The following is a 26,739-nucleotide window of genomic DNA, read 5'->3' on the forward strand; positions in this document are numbered from 1 at the left end:
ACTCAGTTAACAATTCCCACTGAAATAAATATCAAAGTGCAGTTGTGTTGTATAACTTGGTTCCTTTTTAATTTTATTATTAGTTATCTGTTTTCAAATAATGGAAAACAGTGTTCACCTATGTATAACAGACTGAACTGACACAGAATTAAAGGAAGAGACTGATGAAGCAAGTGCCTGCCCACACTTTCATATCTTGGCTACAACTTTTACAGAAGGCATGAATCTACTTAACAGTGATTGACAGGCAAATGTTGTTAATAATCACTTTAAAGAAGGCAGTAGACGATGATGATGATTTGAACAAGCAACCCTGCAGAAATCTAAGGGTAGAAGATTTTAGCAAAGCCATAGTTCTATCACTTTAAAATGGCACAGTCCCAAGAAACGGAGTAGATAGTATGCAGAGAAACCACAAAACACTCAAGACACTATTTAAATTCATTCAGTATCACAGCCCATTCTTGTGCCTATTAATAATTACTTTCAATTATACAAGACAACCAGAAATTTTTATATTGCAGTAGGCAGTAAAAGTTCAAGTCTCCATTTCTTCTCTTCAACATGAGTCAACACGTCTCTGACAATCCTAAATCACATGACTTGGCTCAATAGTTTGACTTCTCAGACATCACTCAAATAAAGCATCACCCAAAAGAACACTTCAGGATCAAATCTCTCATATTGCAGGAGAGAGGAAGCAAAAAAAAAAGCTAGCCTGAAAGACATTACGAATTGCAAAGAAACATTAGAAACATGTTTGAACTCGTGGAGTTGTTGGGTGGAGGATATGGAACCAGTACCATCAGATATTGCAGCACATGCAAGCAGAGACAAGAGGAGGAAGTCTTATAGTTATTTCATCAGTATTTCAGAAAGCCAAAAAGGTTCTGAAATGAAGGAAAATTGTTGCTGACCTCACACATAAAAAATAAGAATACATGAAAATGGTATTATGTAAGACAGATAGCTTTTCTTTCCAAAAACATGACGCATATGAATAGGTTTGGCAAAGCAGCAATGGAGAACTAATGCAGTAACTTTGGGAAAGTCTCCTAAGATAAATTAATTTATGTTCTCTTTCCTCTAAAGCATGCCTTCTTTTACATCTTGGGGCTCATTAAGAAGTGGAGAACACTGAAGATTGGGGGATTAGGAAGATGCATGAGTAAAACCTGTCCAACCCTGCACCATCAGAAGATCACTTGCTTTGCCTAGGCCTTTCAGCAAAAATCTGAGAGCAAAAATTAAGACAACAGATTTACTGAGAGCAAGCAAACCAAATATGTTAAAGACAACATTATTATAATGAGCAATGCCATTTGTATGAGGAAGCCTTGAGGTGAGGACATACAGACATGTCAGTAGTAAACACTGCTGGATTTCTAAAGCTGTGGTAGCCACCTTGGATTCATACAGACATGACATATTTCATCACCCATACTCATTTGCACAGCACTTTTTAATACTTAGCTTAAATCTCTAAATACTTTCAGAAATCTACAGAACTATGAAACTGATGAGTTTCGTGAGTTACCTCTCTTACTCACTGGAACGGATATGATGCATGGAACAACACAGAATAGCTTTAGAGAATATTCTTAACGGCAAAAATATTTAGATACAATAGAGCTGACCTTAAAAAATCCTTACCTTGAAAGCAGCATCATTTTGGCCTTAGTTATTGTCAATCCAACATTAATAATGATATCAAATAATTCTCCCATCTTACGCATTCCATCAGGTTTAATTAAAGCCAGTGTTCTAGGGAGGAAAAAAAATATATTAGAGAGGTACAGCCAACATAACTTTCCTTAGAGCATTTGGTGTGCATGTTTGGTCCATATTCAGACAAAAAAAACAGCACATCAAAGAGAAAAATTTTGTCACTGTCACATATTCACTGTCCCAGTGTCTCATCAATTTCCATGTAGTTCTTGAATGCCTGTGCAACACATTATTCTGATAAGAACAAGCTTTGCACATTTTAATTTCCTTGGCTTTCTAACCCAAGTCAGCTCACAATGTTCCACCAGTAGTTATTATTTACCAACTTCTCCCTTTGCTCTCAGAGCACACAATTTGACCACTTCTTCCTTAGATAACTGGTATCTCAACAGCTCCTCAGTCTGGGTCAGAACACAACTGAATTGTTAATCTCTCCCTATGCTTGCTCAGCTCCCTTTTTCCCTAATGTTAATCATACAAATAAAATTGAAGCTGTTAAAATTCCTGTTAAAAATATTACTTAAACATGTGCCTCTTCCATAAAACTCGAAGTTAAATAATTGTTTTATTAATACTTCTAAAATACTTGAAGTCCTCTATGAGAAGAAGATCCTCTTGTCCTTGGTACAGTATAAAAACTTCATGGTATAGAACGTGCATGCCAAATAGCTGAGACTGTTAATAGACACAATAAAAGGATGGAAGAGGAGGTTTTTAATCTCTTATACTGACTGACAGCTATATTCTATATTCTAAGGGACATAAACCCAAAAATCTCTACACTCTCCCCCACATCTTTGTTTCCAAGTACATCCTGTCTTCTAGGTAATTATCTTCTTACACTGTACATCCCCAGGGCCAGGACTGTTTTATTAGTGAGCTTTGCATAGCACCAAGAACACCATCAGCACAAAACATATTATTAATCAAAAATAACAAGCACCGAAAGAAGATTTGTAAAATTTCATTTTCTATTTGCATTCATCTTTGGTGAGTCAGCTTCAAATGTGCTTGGCTTACAAACCAACAGATTTATTCAACCCTGCATCTCAGAAGCGCCACGTCTCTGACAATCCTAAAGAGCAGCTTCCATCTTTTACACTGTTTCCAATAAAGAAGGTTCTCCAAGATGGAATTTTTATTGCAGTACTTCCTTGAATGAAAGACAAATAATTGCAAATTTCCTATTTTATATACCAGCATAGCATGGAAAGCAGCCCTTAGGTTAGCAGCAACATATTCCAGTCAGGGCAAATATGCTGAGATTATAGGAGATGGATGAACTTCCACTACATTTGCTCTGAACCTTAACTGACCTCAGATTGACAGATGCTTTGGCAAGAGACAGACTATTTCACAGCAAATGCAGAGCAAGGGAGGTGTTAGGACCAGGAAATGTAATCAGGAAGATTTGAACATATGAGACATTTTATCTGCAACTAAGGGAGAGGTGTAGATGACCTTCAGAGCTCCAAAACAAACAAATTTCCTCAAGCACCACAAAGCCCCCATACACAGAGCACCTCAGGCTCAAACCCATTGGGAAGAACGATACAAAAAGACTGATGGATTAAGGCTGCAGCCAGAAACTGCATGGAAGCAGTCAACTAACACTGTGCTTCAGTCCACTGCAGTGCAGGCTAAAGTTGGTTTAACTGCATTTTCAGATCAGGAAGAGCTGACCGCTCACCAACACTGAACAGTTTGCCAGCATACTCCATGCAGCCTTAGAGCCTGGGCACCTCTTCCCCAAGGATTTCACAGCTCTCCCTCATTTTATGATATTATTTATCATATCACAGGGTGTACCTCATGAATTGAGGCCCATGAGGAGGAGCAGCTGAATGTTTGACCAATGAGAATCACACAATGCATGACCTGCATGCTGGTACAAGAAGTTCTCAGTACTGTCATTTACCACCAACAATAAGGATCAAACCTCTGGAATGGGATCTCCAGCACCACTTGCATTTCCTCAAGGAACACTTTTTTGAGTTTATGTTATTACATAGGTTGTTTGAGACAGACTGGTAATGCTAGAAATAAATTGTCCCTTGCTTTTCTAATTTCAAGAGTTTTAGTAATAGTGTAATTCCTACAAATTTGCAAAGAAATATTGCATGATAAAGCAATTTACCTAGAAGACATTAATACAAACTGCAATAACACTGATATTTAAACTTTAACATTTCAGAAGCAAGCAGGATACAAAAAGCAGACTTCAGGATGCTGAGGACTGTTTCTGAGATTGGATTTTGATTCATATGCCCTATTTTTAGTTTTAATTAGGAATACGTTTCATGGGGCATGATGCAGTCTGCAGTGTAGATTTGAAAACAGCTTAGTTAGGAGCCAAAGAGAAAGAAGGAAAATTAAGCTCATTTTCAGAGTACTGTGTGACAGTACTGCAATGAGTACTGAAACGACAGAAAATGAGAACTGATCAAAGGAACAATGCACAACGCATGCTGTGACTATGCTTTTGAGACCTACTTACTTCTAATAATAGGACTGCTGCATGTACAGTAGCTTATGTCTTGAAGGGGAAGAAATGCTGATTATGTCAATGATTAGAAGCATAACATATCCCACTCAAAACAGAACTTAAGTATTTCTGGGTGACACACAAGTTTTCTAACATCATTTTCAACAGCAGTGATACTGACTCTAAGTAATGCCTATTTAAGCAGGACACACTGGCCAGACACATGTTTACTTCAGGTTACAACCATCCAGGATCACAAGTGAAAGGATAGAGAAAGCCCTGTTCCCTGCCAGTGATGCCTTATGTGGCACACTGTAAGTAAGCACATGCTGATCTAACCATTTTAGTCACTGTTTGTGATAGTTTTCTTATGATACACTGGGAAGAGAACAGAAATGCAGCACACAACAATATTGAAAAACAGACCCAAGACTTAAGAAAAGTAGAGATAGAAACTGAAATAAAACTGTCTTAATAATTCTAGCTTAATTCTAGAAAGTGCCTGTGCAAATCTAGCCTTTTTCTACGCATCTGTTTTGTATCTCATGTACCTAGGGTCACATTTACTTGTTTTGCTGACAAAAATAAAGGTTCCTAACTCAAAACATTCGAGATTTTTTTTTATATTCACTCCACAGTCTCCCTCAAAAGCCTCTACTGAGCCTGTCTGAGCACACATTGAGTGACCAAAGAATGTATTTCCAAAGTCAAACTGATCTGCCATAGTCCTGTACAATACAACAGGAAAAAAAAAAAAAAAAAAGAGAGAAACATTTTGCTTCATACAGCAACCTTCAAATTATTAATATAATTCCAATTGCAGATTATTTTGGGAATTATCACGCACTGCATAAATCTTATGACATCTAATAACTGCTGTAAAACCTGCTATGAACAGGACAAAAAGACAAATAACTCACATGCAACTGTTTTGCTCACGGAAACTTTTTTAATATGACTCTGTTTCCCCAGTGAAAGCTTCTGTGAAGAAAGTGAATTTGGAGGATCCCTTGCCTGAGTAAGGCACATTCCTTTGGGCTATTCTGAATGTGCAACACCACTTGAATATCTATGTTATCTTTCAGCCAACATTCTTAAAATGTTTTCCAAACAGCTGACATGTCATAAATGCCTTTTCCTCCTTTTGTAGAGCAGTGCAAAAATTTGCCTCCTCCTAAGACCAACACAATTACAGTGTTGCCGTGTAGACTGCAACACTTCCTACAATAAAAAATGTCATTTTATCATTAGCTGCCTTTTCCTGGTATAACTGCAGGAGCACTGCAAGAGCACGAGGCATTATGTTAGTTTAGGCAGAGCAGGAAATATACAACTTTACACTGATATAAAGATCTACTAAATCTTTATAATCTACCCAAAGCTGCACTGAGGAACAGAAAGAGTACCCACATATACAGAATCCATCCCTTTGTGTTCCTGACCTCCTTTGCTGCCCTTTCATCATGCCCAACCCCAGCTCAGAGAAGTACCAGAACACCTCTGGAAAGACATAATGGCAGGCATTTTCACAGCAATTTTTTTTGTGCAGTTAAGACAAAGATGTGTGTTAAAACATGCAGCTCTTCTTCTATGTCTGGTTATGTACAACTCTCCAAAAAGCATTCAGAACAAGCCCATTTACTGGGAAGGAGCAAGAGAGCAAGTGATTAAGACTCTCTGGAATATCATACCTAAGAAAATGTTCCGTGTTCTTTTCAAAAAGGCTGGAGGAGATTATAGAAGTGTATTAATTTGTAAATTCAGAGATTACCTGCACTGCCATTAAACCAGATGTAAATTTCTTGTAAATTAACCTTAGTGTCCTCATATTTTCAGTCCTGACATGTGCTCTCAAATGGCTTCTCAAAGTCTTTTCCAAAGCAAGTCTTTAAATCAAAAATATGAGTCTTATCTTCATCCATTATAAACAAACAAGCCTCTAATTTTTACCAACATTCTCACACTGTACTTTCTGTTCTCATGCACACAGAGGTTCAGAGAATCTGAAAAAAATTCTCAGAAAAAACCTCCATAGTGAGGAAAAACAACAGAGAATGGGAGTGGTCCTCTAGTATTTTCATTTATTACTACTAACAGCAAGTAGATCAGACTAATGAGGCACTAGGCTTCTGCACATATTCCAGAGAGACAGCTGCAACTTTCACAAGGTCCAGACCTTTCAAGCCCAGCACACGTTAGTTACCATATCAATTCTGCCCCAGGAGAATCCACAAATCAAAAGAACCCTACTGTTGCCTGCCCTGGCTGAGTAACAAAGCCAAATAGAACCCATTTTCCTCCTCCCCCTCCTCTCTCCCAAGATACTTAGAGGAGCCAGCAGCTGACACCATAGACAAGCTGAAGTACCACAAGCATGTACCACTTTGCTTCTCTGCAGTCATGAGAAAATCAGATCCCTCCAGACTGCATGCAAACATGCAGCCACCTCCTCTTCTGCCCACATTAGTACAGAAACCTCATTTCTAGCAAACATCTACTTCGAAACCCCAACCACAAGATTCCAAAATCTCCCTTCTCACCTTTCTTCACGGCTCCCAAGCTTGCGAGACGTGTACAGATTCCCATAGTCCACTATGGTGAGGTGCCGGGAGAACACAGTGACTTTGCTGCCCACATAGAGATCCTCGAGGTGCAAGCTCTCATACTTGGTGCGCCTCAGGAACGTGCGACGGTTCTTCACATCGTACTGCAGCAAAAACAAGATTAAAATCTACCTAAGCATGAGACTTAGTTGTGGGCAAACTCAACTTAATCTTTACTGTCAGAAATTTCTATAGTACTGTGGGATTGAATCTGATCACTTAATCAACTTAATTCCAAGCCCTTTGAACTTACAGGTATACCAAGAAAGCTTAAAAGTCTAAACCACAATTACAAATTTATTCCATTTAAACAGTCTCAGGCTAAGAGCTATCTTTGAAAATTTCTGGTTTGTAATTTGCTTGTTCTAATTCAAGCTGTGATAAAAGGCTCAGGTTCCTGGTGAATGCTTCTGCTCAGCTTCACTGAGAGTTCTCCCAGCACATCTGTGCTGTTTTGCAAGCCCAGTGGCTCACACCAGAACAAGCAGGATACACACTGGCAGGTCTGCTCTTCAGGGCATCATTCCAGTGATATTATACGCTATTTGACTGCATAAGACTTGGCATTAGGGACGGAGAGATGATTGCAACACTTGGCTAAGATGTTGCTTGCAGCTCTACTGCCTAGAGCTGCAAGCTCAAAAGCCTGTCAGAACAATTCAGTTGCATTATCACTCCAAGCAAGAAGCCAGACATTATTGTGTACTTTTCTGGGTGGGCTGGCAAAGCACAGAAGTCAACTTGCTGAACAGTTTCTTCTCTGCAAGTAGATATTACAGATGCCTTCCAATTCCTGGGGAAGTGGAAGCCTATGAAAGGAAGAGCTTTGTCCTCTTCAGGCCAAACTTCCCCTTCTGTCTCAACCTACAGGTGCTGTCCTCTACTGCAGTGGTGTATCCATTAGAACAGCATTAAAAGAAAGAACATCATTCCCACAAATTTGGGAAGGGAAAAAAATTAAGAGCAAAATTCCATGTTCTGAAAAGTGAGTATACAGTCCTGTTAGAAGGCTAGAAGAATTCTAATTGTTTTCAGGATAGCCAAAACTTTGCAGATTAAAGAACTGAAAATTATTTTGATACTGCCTTCTGCTGAGGTATGATTGTGAAAAAGACTCCTTCCCTCCTGAAATGTCCTTAGCCCCTCATATATGCTCCTACTAAGTGTTCACTATTCAAGTGCAGTAGGGAATGAAATGACATGATTAAAAAAAAATCAAAGAAACCAACTTGAATTTGGCTACTTGTTTCACCTGGACTTTGTCAGGAAGCCTATCAGCCTGTCTCAACCATAAGCAAATTATTCAGTATCTTGAACAAAAATCTGAGTATTTCTTGGTTATTTCACTAATGGTTGCTAGAAAGGCACCCCAAGGTGCTTCTCTCTTCTCGAAAAGAAGAGGGGATCCACCTGTGTTAAAGGATTCCTCCTTAGAGTGGACTTTTGAATATGTTTAAAAAACCTTTTTATAAACTTAATGATAAGCCACAGCAGAAGAAATATAAAACTGTTTGGACTGTTCCACTCCCGCCCATGTACATGTAGAAGTAAATTACCCAAAACAAAATAGTTCTCTGATAACAATCTGTCCTTATTAAAGATTTCTTATCACTTTTTAGGAAATCTCTTGTAGAAAGAAATATTATTAAGTCTTTAAGAATTCCCCATGTGATCTATGGAAAACTTGGAGAATGGGGCCTCTGTCAAGAGATCCAGTTTGACTGAAAGAACTGCTCACTGTCCTTGGACAAAAATCTATGCTGTCTTCTTACAGCAGCAAAGCAAGCTGGAAACTTCTCTCAGTATACCCACTGGCATTCTACTTCACCAAGCAAGATATGAAGGACAGAAAGAAAAGTTAAGCTCAGGACTTCATATAACACAAGCCTTCAAGAGCTCTGCTCCACCTCAGTGAGGTGTGTGATAAGGGAGAGCTGTTGTCAGGGATGGGGGGGAAGTGGATGAAACATCTTTCTCATATGTGGGGGAAAGCTGGCTCATAACCATCACATCCCTTCTCAGATATGTCAGAGGTAAGAACAGGTTGCCATCTGCACAGGAAAGTACTAGAAGATGCAGAAGAATAAGGCAGTAATAATGAAAAAAAAAAATCACCAAGTTCTGCAGAAATTTAAAAAAACTCCAGAAAATAATTCTAAATGTAATATCTGTCCACAAACTCATCCCCAAAAGTGATTTTGAGATATTATTTCTCTAAGGATGTTCACATTTTTGTTCTTCTAATGCCTGTGCTGCCCACATGCAGTCTATGGCCATGTACACATCACACTACTTTAACCTAAGAGCACACCAAAAAAATGCAAAAGTCTGCCAAGACATAGGTACTGCATTAAGAAGCTCAAGAACACCTTGGAAGCTCTTGGTTTTGAGACATGTAGGTGAAATGAACAACAATTTTGCCAGCCTACACATGGTTGTGTAGGAAGATTATTACAGTTCCTGACTGATCAGCTACACTGTTTCTGGGAAATAAAAATTAGAAACCTCACATTTTAAAAACTGTTCACATACAGACATCATACAAAGACCTAACTTGGTAATCAGTGCAAAGTGCATCTTTTCACACAACTGGGTATTACTGCTTCAGTGAGGAGCAGTTTGGGTAAGAAATAGCCAATTCCTCTAGATTTCTTATTTCTGCAGTTAATTTTTATAGCAGGAAAGTTAAAATTTGATAATGAAATTCCTAAGTGTGAATATTTAAATCTAGGCTATTCTTAGACTCTTCACTAAGAATTGGAACAGTCTAATCCCTACCATTTAATCATTCCTAAAAGGAAGCACAAAGCATTGGTTGGCATGAGGATTATCTTTACAGTACATATTATATTTTTATACACATGCCTGCTACTGCAAAATGCTGGTTTTCACTGCTGTCAATAAGCAATGGGATTAGTTGTATGAACGACAAGTCAGAAAGGTCTGTGCAAGCACCACTGATGAAAAAATTTGGATCTCACTGTCTGAAATGTCCTACCTCTCATTAAACCAAATTTACCATCTTCTCTACTTCAGTAAGACCCTTTTACAGTTTACTCTTCAGAGACTTCTGGAATTCCTGCTGAAGCTTAGTCTCCAGTTTGGAATTAGCATCAGCTTACTCTTCTCAAGCAGTAGGCCAGAGTTGCTGAGTTTCAATTCTGAAACCCACGTAGAGACTGAATGAAAACAGATTTATGAAAATAATCTCTCCACACCAAAGCAAGCTTTAAGAAAGAAAAAAAAAATCATAAATGCAGAAGCTATTCCATATGCTTCACTTGCTTTTCTTTTCATTTTAGAAACAGAGCAAGATACATTTTAAATTAAATTTTCTTACCTGGAAAATTATTAGGCATAGGCAGTGACTTGCCATTTTATGAACTATTTAATTGGATACTACATTTATGGCAACAGATTTTTTCTTACATCCTTACCATTTCAATTGATGAATCTTTCGGATAATACAGAAGTTCATAACGCCGAAAGAGTGAAGCATTTGGGTCGTACCATTCAGCAATGAAAGCGTATCTCTCATCTTGACTCTGGAAGAAGAAAAGGGGCAAAATTGGCTATTACAGAAAGCATACATAGTCTATACAAAAAAATACACAAATAAAAAGCTTCCTTCTTTTGTTATCAGAAAAGTAAAAAAAAAATCACTTGTAAATGGACTTGCACACTCTGCATATTATCTCCTGCCTACCACAGCTGGTGACATCTTTTCATTTGTTAGCTATCATCTTTTAAATGGGATGGAACTTGGATCATGGCAGTTTTCCAGACAATCTCATAACTTACCCAGATTTTATCATTCATGAAGCACAGACTGCTGCTGAAATTGTTGTCAGACTTCCCAACTTAGTCAAAGTATTTGATTTACTTTCTTTCATTAAAAAAATAGTGTTCACCTAAAATTAAATTGCAGACTCTTAATATATCTTCTATATATTTTACAAGGAAACATCTTCCTCTTCCTAAACAGTCATAGCTAAATTTCTCTTAATGATGAGATGAATATAGTCAAGTTAAAGACAACATTAGTTTAATTCACTACCTAACTTCCTGAAATTTACATAAAGCATAAATAGCTCGACCTCATTTACAATTCATTTTCTGCCCCTAAGGAGTGCAGATGACAAAAATGGATTGCAGTAATTCCAGAAGTGTAACTACATTAGTAGCTTCTCTCCATGCCTCATCCTCAGAGGACAACAGCCCCCACCAAAGCAAGAACAAAGGCAAGGCACAGCACGTGGATGTGCAATTCTCATTCCTCTTAGTGGCACATGTTTGTTAGTTATTGATGCAACATCAGTTATTTGATATCTAGAATAGTTAGATTGAGCTCTAAATTTTTAACTCCCACATCTCCTCTAAATCTGACTGCTATTCCTATGGGCAATCACGGTCTTATCACAGACTTCCACACTTCACACATATCTGCACACTTATACACTTTAAACATTGAGGAACCACTGGTAGTTTAACTTAAAGCCATGTGGGCCTCTTCAGTACATCAGATTTTAGAAAAGTGCAGCATTTCAGTTGTTACAAAGACCACTTAATAACCAAAAAGACAAAAGTTCTGTAAGTTCCATGACTATTCTAAAACACCAGCAGGAAAAGAATGATAATTTTCCAGCATCTTCAGCTTACCACTGACTTAGGACTAAGCGCTTTTGCAGGTTGAAGTTCTAAGAGAAGCAACATCAGAAAAGAATGAGATCGTGAAGAACAAATTCAGAATTTTACCATGTGATGAATACTAGTACTTAGCATCATGTCAAATGCCCCACCATCCTGTCAGCTCTTATGGTACTCCCTACACTGCAAACAAAGTATGACTGTACTGCAGAAACACTTATGCCACAGGGGCAGCACAGTGCCCTGTGAAGGATGCAAAGTTTCTATTTCTCTCTGTGCAGAAGGCTGTGCAACACTGGAAACCTTATTAGCATCAGCTACTCCAACTTCAGTATTATCTGTACAGCACACACTGCAGCCTTTGACAAGAGTTAAGCTCATCTTTTACGTGCAGCATCCAGCATGAAAACTCCCTAGGGACTTAGCCTGGTTTCCGGCCCTTGCTTAAGCTGGATGTGTTTGCGTCATTACTGCCACTGCCATAGTTTTGGAGAAATGCAAATCAGAACAAACTCTGTCTTATGGCAAAACTCAGTCCTGGTTTTTCTATATAGGCAATAAGGAGTAATAAGGGTTGGCAGACTGATTTCAACTTCAATCTCACACTCATACTACTGGACAACAAGATATTTGATCAATTGATTTGTCTGACCATCACCTTGTCAAGAATGGATTCTATAGAGAAGCAATTATCTGCCAAAGAGCTTGTCTAAAAAGAAAAACAGACCAGTTTCATAGAACCATAGAACGGTCTTGTCATAGTTGAGACAGAGAAAATACAAAGCAACACACTCCATTTTCAGAAGGCTTCAAACCTGTTTTTATTATAGCATGCATGCTTTTTATATATTCTTACAAAACTCCTAAGTTTACACTTTACTCATTGGTCACAAAAGACAAACAAGGTGCATATTGGAATAGGCAGTTGCAGGTTTCTCTTATTAATCCTTTTTTCTTTCTTGATTTCTATGTCAATGACCTTGGTAGGAAATTCTTTTGGGGGTAAACATGGATCCGCTTATCAAACTTCTCTCTGGCTCACAGAAGTTGCTGTAAAACTTGTTCCACATGGTCTGGCTTGGAAGGGACCTTAAAAAACACCGAGTTCCAAACCCCCTGTCACAGCAGGGGCACCTTTCACTACACCAGATTGCTCAAAGCCCCATCCAACCTTGAACACTCCCAGAGATGGGGCATTTCTCAAGTACTACCTCCAGAAAAAGACTCTTGATGGATGAAATAAAATAGATGCACCATATTTAATCAATGCCTCTTCATAACATGAAGACATATAATTGCATTACTACATGCCACTTTTTCATGTTATAGCATTGTTTTCAACTATATTTTCCTGGTAGCAGTTGCCACAGAAGTTACCAATTTTCACTTAAGTAAAACTTCCAAAATTTCTAAATTATTTGTCTCAGGGAAGTAATGTATTTATGTGAACAACCAAAGAAAGCACCATTAGATTTTTTTATTTAGTCACCAGTATCAATCATCAGCACCTTCATGTTTACAGTGAGAAACTGCATTGTGTGCCTTGTGTGGTGAGGAATTGCTTCTTTTTTTTTTTCTTTTAACACAGTCTTGGATTTAAGAACCTGATTTTCATTAAGAATCTGAAATTAATTTTATAAGATTTGTAATAAGATTTTATTCAATGTCTGAGCTATTCATATTCGTTATCAGCAAGCCCTGCTGGCCACTAAATAGCAGAAATCACCATTCTGTATGACCTTGTTTTGGCATTGTAAGCAAAAGCAAGGTCAAAATGCTACTTAAACTCAAAAAAACCTGCAGAGCTAATCCTCAAACACGCAGAAAATGCTATCAGTAAGCAGGACAGCTTGAATCCATTACTGTTATGTATCCAGAAAATATGGAGACCTAATATTTTTCAAAAATGACCAAAACAAAGCCCCTAAAGCTTCTCCTAAGCCATAAATAGAATTTTCTCTGCTGTATGGACACAGAATTATTGCAATAAATATTTATACATGTAGAGAACAGTATCAGAAAAAAGTTAAAAGCTTATGGGAAACATTCTGACTGGAAACATTATCTTTGTGAACATGTCAGTTGTTTGAGGCAGACACTGCAAAGTGAAGAAATTCAACATTGAAAGCAAATTGAAGACCCTGCCAAACATGTACCTAAAGTAGAGCAAGACTCTGATCTTACTATTGCAGATTCATGCAAATAGTCTTAAAACAGATAAAAGGCAATATGGAATACAGTCATGATATGGTGAGCTTATTCTGGGAAGCGCTTGCGAGGCATTGCTGTGAAACTGCCACTCTAAGTCATCAAAAATACCAACCAATTTCAAAATGTAAGTTCTTAAAAGTGAGTACATATTAAGTTCACAATATGTTTTAAAATGAGAACAGAAACTTTTATTTACTTATTTAATTAAGTAGGATTTTGAAGGCAAAAACCAAGCACAAAAACTGTCCACTTCCCATCACATACTGTGAGGATTGCAATAAGCCTTCATAGGCCTGAAATTCTAATTTCTGAACACTTATTTTCAATCAGTACACCACTCAGTTACAGAACTTCTATAGCAAACAACCTTCCTATACCCCTTCACTAGTGTGTCCTGACTGCAAACTGGGAAGGAGTCTCAAGGATTAGGAAGAACTGTGGGAGGCAAGCTAAGTTTCACTCTTAGCTTCTGTCCACCCTCCTAACAAAGGAAACTCAGAGAAAATTACTCTCCAAAGAAGAGTGATTAGAGAACAGTGGTGACCTGTCAGGGGGTAACATGTTCAATGCACCATACTGCTTCAGACTGAGAGTGAGTCCTGAAAGGGGAATATTTCACAGCTCTTGACCAGAGAGCATCTCATTCCCTCAGGAAATAGGACAGGCATCTTAGTCACCACTGAAATCACACTCCTTGGAACAGCTCAAGTAATAACAAATCAAGTGAGTCTATAAGTACATTATAACTCAGAAAATTCTTCCTTCAAAGAATTAATTTCCATTCATTTCTGTACCATTCCCTCATTAAAATCACACATAGCCTCTGCTCTCATGACTATGCAAATTAACAAGCAATACCTAATGGGGGGAGAAATATTTTTCACAAATGCTCGCATTAGTGGAAAAATTAATATCACTAAAAAGCCCAGAAGCAATTATGCACTTTACATTCACTTACTGATACTTCCAGAACAGGTGTCTTGAGCTCGGCATTTACATCTCCTTTCCACGGTAAACTCTAGAACTGAGATCAGCAATGTCAAGAGTTCATCTACTGTGATGATGGAAAGAAAAGGTTTTTTCCTCTTCCTTCTATAAGTTGCCCAGAACAACATTTAAATTCTACCTTTTGCTTTTTGTTTATATTGGCATATGTGAATATGCAGTAGGATGGCTCTACAGGCATCAGAAACACTTACTGAAGTACAGATGAAATAAAAATCCTAAATTTTGTACTTGCTTCTGAAAGTGATGGGGGAAGCAGTCATTCTTAGCCAGCATGGGACTAAGTTCTAGAAGGTAAATCCAAGCATCCATGAAAGAACTGTGCTCTCAGAAAACTCTGCAGAGGGAAACGGTGTGTTTGGAACCAAACTGCTAAGGACATTCAAAACCAAAAAGCAGAACTCTTAACAAGCTGGACAGGACACGATATCTTGTCCTGTAAACCTTCTAGAATTACAAAGGGCTTCTGTTCACAGGAAAACAAAAGGACATCTTCCAAAGGTTTTCATGAGAAGCAACAGAAGTAAAAGGGTAGCTCAAGGACTAAGGAACTCCCATGGAAAGGTGGAGAAACCTCACCCCTCTGTTTTGACCTATGAAGAACATAGACCTGGATTTGGTTTTCCAAATGCTTCACCTGACAGCCACACTACTGTACTCTCCTGGGGTGACTACTTCTCTTCCTTCTCTGGTTTTGACTAGAAATTTCATACTAGAGTTGACCTTACAATGGAGAACACAGGGAATCAGAAGCTGATTTTTTTTTCAGCTCAAGAGAACCTCACATGAAACTACCAAAATATTTCTTAAAATTGGAAAGCCCTGAGGTATCTAGAAAGTGCACCTTTACATGCTATTAGTAATCCTGGTTTTTATGAGGTTATACAGGATGTCAAGAACTTTAGCATGCATGACATTATCTGACACAGGCTGAGTATTGCTACATTTTAAGTGTGCAGCTTTGTTGTCTGCTGCTCCTTAGATTTTTCTCAGTGACTCAGTGACTCTGAAATCAGACCAAAGAGAAAAATCAAAGGATTTGAATCATCTCCTAATGAAGCAATAAAAAAACTGCACAAACCTCAGTAAAAGCTGAATCTGATCCATCCTGATATCGTTCTATATTGACATTGTGTTCTATATTTTGTAAAATTCTGCTGTCACAGGGAAAACCTCCAGTAAAGCACAGACCAAGCTATCTCTATGAAATTCACTGGGAACAGGGTGGACCAGCAGACAGGAACTATTCACACACCAAATGGGTATTTCTCCTAATACACCAAAAAAGCTTTCTGGAAAGGTTGCTCTGAAGCTGCCTGAAATAAACAATTTTAAGGAAATATTTCTTCATAAACTGCTCCCCCTTCAAACCAGATTGGTGGAACTCTCAAAAATGCTTTGGAGGAGCAAGAGTATTTTTTATAAAAAATAAGATGGTTTCAAAGCATAAGAATACTAGTTATTATAAAACATTTCATGTGAATATATCATGAAGCTCATTGACTCCAACATCTGGTAGTCTAATTATGCATTAATGTGTACATACCTTACGTTTTTAAGAAGAAACAAGATTTAAAAAATCATAAAAGTATTAGAGCTAGTATTAGAGTTAGGCAACAACAACAACAACAAAAAAAAGCTGAAATGGCCTGTGAAGAAGTATCTTTATCTTTCCTCTTCATAGTTTCTACAAAAAAACCACCAACTATTGCTGTATGTGCTGGTGCATTCCTTAGACAGACCTTCACAGAGGTGAGGTGAGGGACCAGACCAACTGCTTTCACCAAGAATATTATTTTCAGAATTAGGCCCAGAAACTGTTGTTATAAACATATAATCAACTTCTAAAGTCCAGAAGCTACTGCTATAAATGTATGATCAACCTCTAGCAGGTATCTAAGTCCTGTTATGAATTATTTGAAACTGTTCCTCAAAGCCCATAAATCTCCAAGTACTGCTCTCCCAGACCAATCCCCACTTCAGATTTAATGCTACTTCCTAGTCCTGAAGAGGACTTCAGCACAAATGAAAAGCAGTGACTGACAAACTCCTGCTCTGAGGAGCAAGAGCCAAGAATTTCAGCCAGAAGCAGCCACTGTCAGTGTTATACTCCCCCCACAGGCCAGTAACAGAAGCACCGTCACAGCAGCACCTGCTTTCTCCAGAGCCGCAGAAATACTCTGATTGCTTTAAATGGTTGACTTGATAGCTTTCCTGTTCTCCCATTTCAACATCTGGCAAGCCCTGCTTTATTTTCAGCTGAATGCTTTTAGGTGCAGGTCCTGCATGCTGCCAAACTTCCCACATAGCACCGATTGTTCGCAGATTCAGACTACCAGACCAAAAAAATCTAACTTTAATTAGGCTAAAAGATAGTCTTAACCAGTTTTAGGAGTACTACTCTTTGATGGAAGGACATCTTAAATGTGACAATGCTCTGCAGACACAAAGCTGAAAAATAAAATTCAAAACATTTAAAACAATTGAAATTTCTGAAAAATCTCTTTAAAAACTCAAGTACTTCTGCAAGCATGAGAAATAATGAGGCCTAGTTCTCCATATTCATGTTTCCTATCCCTGACTGCTGTGACCAGAGCCCCTCTTCAACTCAGGTGCTTAATAAAGGCCCATACCCACCTGGATTCTCTGATGTCTAACTATAGTTGAGCTCACGGTGAAGTCTAACATTCTGTGTGGCAGAAAGTGCTCTAATTTTCAGCATTGTAGTGCACCTTAAATCCAAAAATGAATTCTCATCAATGTGTGCTTATTAAGCTGTGTTATTCAAGCCATCTTCTGCCTTCACAGTTTATGTAATACAGGATATTTTCCAGGCAAAACTTAAATCCACAACACTGTGTAGATAGAGCACACAATTAGCTCTGTCTCTTAAAACTCATTTTCCTGCTCTTCTTCTATTCATGTTTCTGAAATACAGGCCGGAATAATTTTTAGAACTCCAATTTTGCAGCCCACTCACTGCTATTGCATCTCCCACTACTTTCTCAACAGGCTCTTCTTAGTGAAAAAGTGAAATCAAAAGATCACTTTTCAAAAGGAAAAACATCTGGCAACTGCAATTCCATGACAATGTCTTGACTACAGACAATTCTCAACCTAAGCCATGCACTCAAAAGTGCACTGATGAATTTTGCAAGTGTGATGGACAAGTTTATAAGTTAATGCTATTGAAATTGTTACTGTAAATGTGAAGTTGCAATAAGTTAAGTGTGTTGTAAAACCTTTAATGTTACTGTTGACCTGAAGTTGTAATAAGCAAAGTTGTTGTTACGATGTTAAACCTGTTAGTTACCTCCACTGTTAATCCCCGCATTTCACACCTACCCTTGTAACCTCCGTCAAGTGCTGCTCCCCGGGAAATATGCAAATTAAGGGGAAGTCAAGGGTATCTGACTAAAGACGCTAAAACCAACAAACTAAACCAAAATGTAAGAAACTAAGTGAAGGGTTCCGCTGGCAAAAAGTACTCCTATTCAATTAGTGAGGTTTTAAAAATCACTGTAACCTCAATAGAACAGAGTCAGAGTGAGGATGCTAGACTTCGAGATAGGCAGTTGACTTCCTAGGCACGCTCTTGAGGATGGAAGCCCCAGTTCTGCTGAGCAGCAAAACTGCGTCACCTCCTCCTCTGCGTCGCTACAGGGAGCAGTGGCGGTGTGCGCGACCCTTTGGGCCCCCACCCAGAGCTGATCATTTAATAAAGGCATTAAAAAAGGAGAAAGATCTCCTGCCCGATTTATTTCAGTAAGCGTATCTCTTTTTATCCTCTCCTTGTAGAAAGCAAAGTCTACCTACTGAAAATTTCACACAAATTCTAGACTACTTCAAATTAAGCAAATACTGGATGACCTGTTAACATTCTTAATCATATTTGAAATCTATTAAGTCAAACACTCTACTGCATTTGTGTTTACACTCCTCCAACTGCTGCTACATCCTTTGGATCCACAGACATCCAGTATTACTGGTCCCAGGATTCTCCAGTGCCTTTTGGACTGGATCTGTTCATATGGCTGTTGCTGCTTGGCATCTGTTGCCAAGCAGTATGGAAATACTTCTGTCCCCATAGTACTAACCAAAGGAATCTTCCTCTTCAGCTGAGATTTCAGTTCAGTAAATCATACCCTTATGCTCAGGGGCTGTGATAAACACAGCTCTAGAAGGTTGAAGGCCTCAAATTTTCTTCTCAGATTTAGGAATCTGCAATTCCATGCCACATCAGCAAAACTATCTGGCTGTTCTGGTGATTTACTAAACAAGAAATCTGCCTTTACTACTACATTATGTAAATTACGTAAGCTTCCTACGAAGCATGTAGGCATGATTAGCATAACCTAACCTTTTTTCCCCCAATCTCTCATATAAAATAATCAAGAATTGAAATTCTCAACCAATAACTTCAATGCTCTGTAATTACATGTCATACTTGAGTACTTAGTTACAGGATTCATGTTATTTTTCTAATTATGGAAAACAGTTGCTCTAAAACACATGAAGGATGCTATACTGCTCCTGCTCTGTCCCGACAGGTTTAGCTCTAGAAGACCAACTACACTACATCTTGTCTTTAGGAGAACATGTGGCCATTTAATGCACATTTATAAAGCCGCAGATGAGAGGATCATATATTATTGCACTTGTAACACATGATCACAGGTAATTCCTCTCAGAGTAGTCAGTAGCGCTCAGCACATGCCTATCTGCCTCCACTAACTCCAGCAGAGCCTGACAGTGATTTAAGCAAAAGCAGAGCTGTTCCCTGACTCAGAGCACGATTTGCAACGCAGGTCATCCCATATAATCACATCTGAGCACAAAGCTTAGGTGCTTTGCGCTTAATCAGCCAGTGGTGGCAGAACTAATGCTGCCGTGGTCAGCTGCTGAACACTGTATCTCCACTTCCCACCACAAGATTAATACCTCCATGTGATGCCAGGAAGAGAAACACTGCCCTATCTGTGTGTGGTAATCGGCGGAAGAAATGCGGCACTCAATATGAGCGATCAGCAAATCTCAAAACTTTATTGATAGGCACATACATTTATATCGGTGTTAATGAGGCTAATACATATTGCAAAAGGCAAGCTCATTATTGGTTAGTTACTTATCAGCTAACTACGCCTGCCTTAGCATTCTTGTGACTACTATGTTGCAGCTGTCCACATCTTTTCTTCATATTTCTAACTAACTATCCTCTCCCCCATCCTGATGTTGCACCAAGGGCACAGTGCCCTTGCCTGATTTAGACACTAACCACTGGCTCCTATACCCATCTCCTTCGTCCTTAACTAAGGGTATTATATCAGTGTGACCTTTGTCAGCTAGCTAGCTGTTCACAAAATCCTCCACACCTGTGCACACCCCATTACAAGATCCAACCAATATTGTACTTACAGGAAGAACATTTCTGAAAGGGTCAAAATCTGGCCTAACATTAAAGCTGATGTCAATACTCAAATGTAGTTTTCTTTTACAGAAAACCATTCCTCTGCCAAACCTCCAGCTTTCTATTTCCAATATTTTGAGATATAAAGCTTTCCAAAGGAACACCAATCTGTTTTTTAGTGTTTTTATTAGGATTCTGAAGCACTTTCAGATTTTCTCCCCACACATTCTTATTTAGGTATTCCACGAAAATTTCAACCTCTTGTAGAATCAATCTGGAAATCTTCACATAGAATGGTTAAAATTGGAGAAAGTTACAAGAAGCTGAGAAGTAGAGCTTTGAAAGGAAACACCTACAAATCCTAAACCTTAGCTGTTAACAGCACTTCAAAGCACTATAATGCCTACAGCATCTTCAGATTATTTCAGCTCTCAATAATCTTCTGAAAAGCTTTTTTAACAAGTTCGTTGCCTTGGAATCACAGCTAAGGGAGAGCGGGTCCTTCAGCCAGCCAATACCACAACCAATTAGCACCCGGGACTTTGTGTGAATGCTCTGAAGGCCACGCACCTGCATCCACCTGGAACAGTCAGGGCCTGTCATGTTCTAGTCACAATTTATGGTCCTATGAAGCTGACAAACAACCTTGCTGACACGTTTCTCATTCACTACTGTGGGCACCTAGAACAAGTATTTTGTCTGCACTACTGCTTTAACCAAATACTGGCTTTACTTTTTCCCAGATTGTGTCAAATTCTAAGGGAGTTGGACTAACTCCAGATTTCAGCTAGTAAGGATGTCATGGTCATAATTTATTCTGAAGTCAGACTAATGACGTTACATGCAAACAGAAGTTCTCATGATAAAAGCTGTTCAGCACACTAGTAAAGTAAGAAATCAAAAAATTCTGTGGGGTACAGAAAGCAAAGTGGGTGAGTATAATCATATTCCCAAACTCTGCCAATCTTAATAGACTCTTACAGGTTCACTTTATGAAGATTTGTTCTACAATTTACAGGTTGTTTCTCTCCCAAAGCATAGGACTTTTGTTATCAGATTTGCACAACTGAACTATGTTATTTCCCTGAGATGTAAATGTCTCTGCTGGATGAAGACAGTGACTGAGAGATTCCAATCCCATACATAGTCTGAATAAGATTGCTTAGTTCCACTTACTCAGCTGCCCCCTGCATTAGTGCATTTGATGTTCGGCACCTTTTCAAAAAGGAGGCGATTTTTCCCACTTTTGTAAAATGGGAATAATCATCACCATCACTCCTTTCATGGAAGGATACCAAGATTTAACAGCTAAAATATTTGTACTATTTAGGCATCATAATCACTATTTAGGCGTTCATTTTGACAAAAACAAAGCAGAGGCAGGTTAGTCAGTTCATCCCGATTTCCTGCTTCCACAGACCCTTCACTGGAGCACAGGAACCAGGCACCTGTGGAAGAAGTCAGAAAGTGAAAATGCTGCCCAGCCCACTGCCTCTGCAGCTGCCTCCAGGAAACACTGCTAGTCCAGAATGTCAGTAGCTGCAAGGAGTGGATCCAGACCACAGTTCCTCTACTCCAGCCCAGTGATCTGGGAGTCTTCAAACTTAAAAGATGACAGTTCAAAGAGTGTATTGTAAAAGAGAGAGACCACGGGACAAGGCGAGGACAGCATTGCTCCTATGTACCTAGAAAACATAGAGCATGATACAGTCCCTACAGTAGGAGAAAGAAAACAAGGAAATGCTAAAAATAGGAGTACTAAATTTAGTGAAGGATCACACTTAAATGTGCAGTATGTGGAAGACCAGGTACACAGGCTCAAGCATGCCTACCCACCTCTCTCCACTTCCCATGCGTAGCCCTCTCTTATACGTGGCTCTCCTTCCAAGTGTTTTGGAGTATTCTGCAGAAAAAGTGTGATTTTTAAGAAAAGATAAGGTAGTTACAATCTTTGAAGGATCCCATACAAAGAAAGATCATGCAACAGGCTCTCAGGAACACATCTCGGGAGAAAGCCTCTTCTTTGCAAAGACATGAACACCCTCTGGTGCCCAAGGATAGGTTGAGCACCTTATTTAAACCTCAAGAATTCACTTCTGAAATTATCAGTTAGAAGCCATTGCTATCTCTTCCTAGTACACCTAGAGCTTCAAAACTAGTCACCTCGTAAGAGGAGGTAGAAATGACTAAATGATAAAGCACAGATCACAACAGCCAGGGTGATGAAGTCCTTTCACGCAGGAAAACTGAGACACATGAGCATCCCTCGATGCCTGGCCCTCCTCAAGGCCCAGCCTCCCAATGCCAATCCCACAGCCTTCTAAAAATCTCAATGCCACAGTTTTTAAGTGAGTATCAGAGCTGCCCACTCCAGGACAACTCATAAAGGCACCTCACAGAGTTTATCTCATAACTCTAATTGGCATAGAATATGAGAAAAAAACCCAAAACGCAACTTCTTCCTCTTGTATGCGCTCATCTGACCTGAGATATGCTCATTATAGATGAAAATACTTGCTAATCTGTCATTCTTAGTATTAAACTGTGACACTATGTTCCAAAGCCCTGCCACACATAATTTACTCCCTTTATCAAACCTTATGCTGCCGTTTCTTTCCATTTGGCTGACTGGGAGAGAACTATGGGATTCCACCCACACAACACTATTGAGTGATCTCAGTGTGTGGCTTGAGCATCAGGGCCTCTGGTTTCCATCTGAATAAGGACACAGGGGAACACAAAATAGTTTGGATGCATTAGGCCAAGCACAGCGCTTACTGTCAGGAAATAGTACTTTTGGTGATTATTCCTGGCAGATACAATTATAGTTAAAAGTCAGTGTTCATGGAAAAGCCCTCTTCAGACTTAGAGCAATAGATGCTCCATACAACCATTGTTTCTTACCAGCCAGTTCATGATTAACAGAGTATCCTACCCAGATACACTAGATCACCATAGGATTCTAGAAACTGACACTAAAATGGGCAACTGAACAGCCAAAACCACTTTTTGGAGGGTCACTACTCCTTTGGCTTAAAGGAAATAGACACTATCAAACAGAAAAACCTAAAAGGAGCAGTTTTTAGTGCTTAGCCACTGGCTATCAAAGCTGTCAGGGTCTGGAGAACAGGACACATGAGAGGAGGCTGGGAGAACAGCCTACTCAGACTAGAGAAGGCTGAGGGTGACCTTACTGCTGTCTGCAACTGCTTAAGTGAAATATACCAAAAAGACAGATCTAGACTTTTCCTCAAGGTGCAGAGTGAGAGCAAAAAAAAAAAAGCAAAGGACACACGTGAAAACACAGAACATTCTAGTCACATACTAGAAAAACAAAGAATTACCAAGAGGGTGGTCAAGCACTGGCACAGGATGCCCAGAAGAAGTGTGCAATCTCCATCTTGGGAGATGTTCAGGACTTGCCAGGACACAGCCTGGAACAGCCTGGTCTGGTTAGACCTGTTTTGAGCAGGTTCAAGGTCCCTTCCAACCTAAATGATGATTCTATGGTTCTAATTACAGCTTGGTGTCTCTTTGCCCAAAGGTAATGCGCATCCTTCCAAGCTGCTCCAGATCTGACACAGACCAGCTGGGTTCCCGTACTAAGAATAATTTAGATGTACTTTCAAAAAGTGCTGAGCTCTGACAGTTAACTGTAAATTTTACCCACATCAAATCTGGCTGGAACATCTCTCTAAATAACTACTGCCTCTGTCATCAAATTCTATTATTTTTTACAGCTTACTGAAAGTTTGTAACTTTTCTTTATTCCTGGCACTGGTTCACTGAGTAATTCCTGAACTTCTAGAGTTTCTGCCAATATATATATTTAAAAAACCCAACATACCATTATGACCGACATGTCAGCTATTAAGATCAGTACCCAAAACCCGAAGGATCTGGACAGACAACTCTGGGTGACAAAGGGAGATCAGTATCAAACTTATCATCAGACATTGTTAGGCAACTTGACTATCACCATGTCACCTGTTTGAGCCACCCCATCAGAAGAGCCATCAATTCACCTAAAATTACATTTGGAAAGATGGCAATTTCTGCAAGCAAAGCCAAGAGCTGGCTACAGTAGGAGGTAATTTATCCCATGGATTCTGTCAACTTTGTATTTGTAGGGTGGTATTTTATAAAACACATAATGTCATAATAATCAAATCCAAAATGAGCTCCTGGAACAAAGGAAAGTTATGGGGTTTTCAAACAGTTTTCACTTGACTGACAGAGTGCCAAAGAATCTTTTTTCATCTACATCTTATGCAATGCACACAGTCTACCTGCTGAAGAAGCAAATTTCCACTGTTTGGAATCACCAGTTCAAGACAAAATCATGACACACTCCTGATGCTCACAGGAAGACTCACCATGCAATAAGTAGTTAGATAGAATTTTGCTTATTTTCTCCTCACACTGCATACAAATTTTTTTCCCCTGTGATGAAATGCTGCAAATGAGAGTTGGCCATTAAGTACAGAGAATTGCCTTTGTGGTTGGTTCTGTCTTGCAAACTTTCAATTGACAGGATCAGGCCACTGTGCAGCTGAGGAAAATTCAATGTAATCACCAGCTGTCACTCTAGTGAAACTGAGTCCTGTTTGAAGATCCAAGAAGCAAAATTTCTTAAGCATTAGGAAAGTGTCTTTTGCGGAGATACTGCACATTTTCCTGGAAGAGTTTAAAATGCCTTTTTTTTTTTAATGGCAGCTGTTTTGCAGCAGGAAGTAAGCAATCTGAAAGTTACGAAAAGTAATTTTATTAACATGCACTTGTTCAGGAAAGTCTATTAGCAGGAAAGAGTTTAGTTTGTTTATATGATCAGTTCTGAATGACAGATCTTCATCAAAAACTATTCCATTTTACCAGATCATCCAACATGGTTGAGATCACCAGGTACCAAGAGAAACTCCTATAAACCAATACAGCCCTAGGAGCTGTTCTGTCTTTATATAAAGTCTTCAGCTGAAAACCTGAACATGCCATGAAAACCCAGGCCTCACTATTGTCAAATTATAGAAATTCCTGATTCATTTCCTAAGACCAATTTCTAAAAAAGGAAGTATTTTCCACTGATGACTCAAAGCACTTAAAGAAATTTCTCATTTTTCTTCCCTATCTTGTCTAAAGGGTCATGATTTCCATGTTGATATTCTCCAAGCTGCAGGTTTTACTAATGAATTGATGATAACAATAATTACAGCAAACATGTAACACACAAGTTGTCAGATTTTCTGTTGAAGTGAGCTGAACTGCCCATCCTTTGATATATATAAGATTTTGGTCAAAATTACAAGACTGCAAGCTCTGGCAACCAGGAGAGCAAATTTCATATATATTTTCCCCTAACTCTGCAAAAAGAACTAAGGTAGTTGGACACTTAAATTTCACTAACCTGTCCTTCTACATCCACAAGGTCAAAACCAGAAATCAGACAACTCACCTGGCTTTTATGTGCCTTGATATCTCTATGCACAAGAAGGAAATAATTTGTTTGTCCTGTTGTTCAAAGAGTCTTTGTAATGTAGAATGTGGCTGTCAGGCTGCAGGAGTAACAATAACTGTTTCAAAGGGTGGAAGAAAAGGAAATTCTCTAAACTGCACTTAGGTGCAGAGTTTCCACTGCAATCAGGCTCTATATCTGCGGTGAGCAGAGCCCACTGTCCCCTGGAAAATGCTGCACTTCCATATCTGAAACACTTTCAAGTGTGAGAGTGCACCAAATTCATGAATCAAAAGAAACTAACGTTGTTAAGATCATGGACAAATACATCTCTGAATGTGATTACATGAAAGGTACCATGACAGAATAGCAGAGCATTCCAGCAGTTAAGAGGGAGAGCACATCTTGGGCGGAGAAAAGCAGGTTTCCCTCTGGGAATTTACTGCTCCCCATCCACAGCAGCCAGGTCACACAATTAGAAACCAGATACCAGAAAGCACCAGGACTGATCTGAAATGCTGCCATTTGATGACAAGGAAAGCTGCTCTCCACTGATTAGCAGGATGTAAAGCCAAAGCGCTGTCTTGACAAATAACTGCAGGATATTTCAGAACATTCGTCCCTTTACCCCAGTTTCTGCCACCACCGCAATATGCGTGCCCAGTTTTACAATGCACAAAACCACTTCGAGAGCACTGCTTGCACGTGAGTGGAGTACAGGGTGTGACACAAATGCATTTCAAACTGATTCCCATAAAAGTTACTACGTTTTTCTTTCTGTGGCCATGATATGATTTGTAACGGATATTTTTCTGAGTAGGTATATATGTTAAAACTTACTGAAGCTGCATAATTAAGTGGAAGCAACATAGTACCAAAGGTCAGTCAAGCTTTCTAAACCAAAGTTTATTACATTCAGAATCTAATTAAAATGCTGAGGCTAAAGTCCAGCCTGCAGATCAGTATTAGAATTCACCAGAAGGCATCTTTTATATTCTGATTTTGCTCCTGAGAAAAGATGTTCTGAACATGTTTAAGATGGGTCAGGTGCATAAAGTCATGTCATCCAACAGACACATAACTTAGCCCTTTCCCAGGATCCTGTGTCTATATGTAACTGAGCAGCATTCATTCCCAAACATCTGTTCTCCCATCACCTTCCAGCTCCCAAATTATTCTTAATGCATTTTAGGAAACTGTCAGG

General features: G+C 39.0%; 1 protein-coding gene across 3 annotated transcripts in view; it reads right to left on the minus strand.

The window, feature by feature from the left end:
- The window catches only part of NME7 (NME/NM23 family member 7), an 89,171-nt gene that overhangs the window by 60,030 nt on the left and 2,402 nt on the right, over positions 1–26,739 (minus strand). For 2 of the 3 annotated variants that reach the window (XM_064410092.1, XM_064410091.1), the window contains exons 2-4: positions 10,254–10,361; positions 6,754–6,920; positions 1,654–1,764 (exon numbers count right to left, since the gene is read on the minus strand). In XM_064410092.1, the coding sequence (XP_064266162.1) occupies positions 1,654–1,764; positions 6,754–6,920; positions 10,254–10,361 (386 nt within the window). Of the gene's footprint in view, positions 1–1,653; positions 1,765–6,753; positions 6,921–10,253; positions 10,362–21,922; positions 21,990–26,739 lie in introns of all 3 variants that reach the window. The other variant, XM_064410093.1, reaches the window with a different exon arrangement.

Source organism: Passer domesticus, chromosome 2 (assembly GCF_036417665.1).
Source record: "Passer domesticus isolate bPasDom1 chromosome 2, bPasDom1.hap1, whole genome shotgun sequence".
NCBI lineage: Eukaryota > Metazoa > Chordata > Aves > Passeriformes > Passeridae > Passer > Passer domesticus.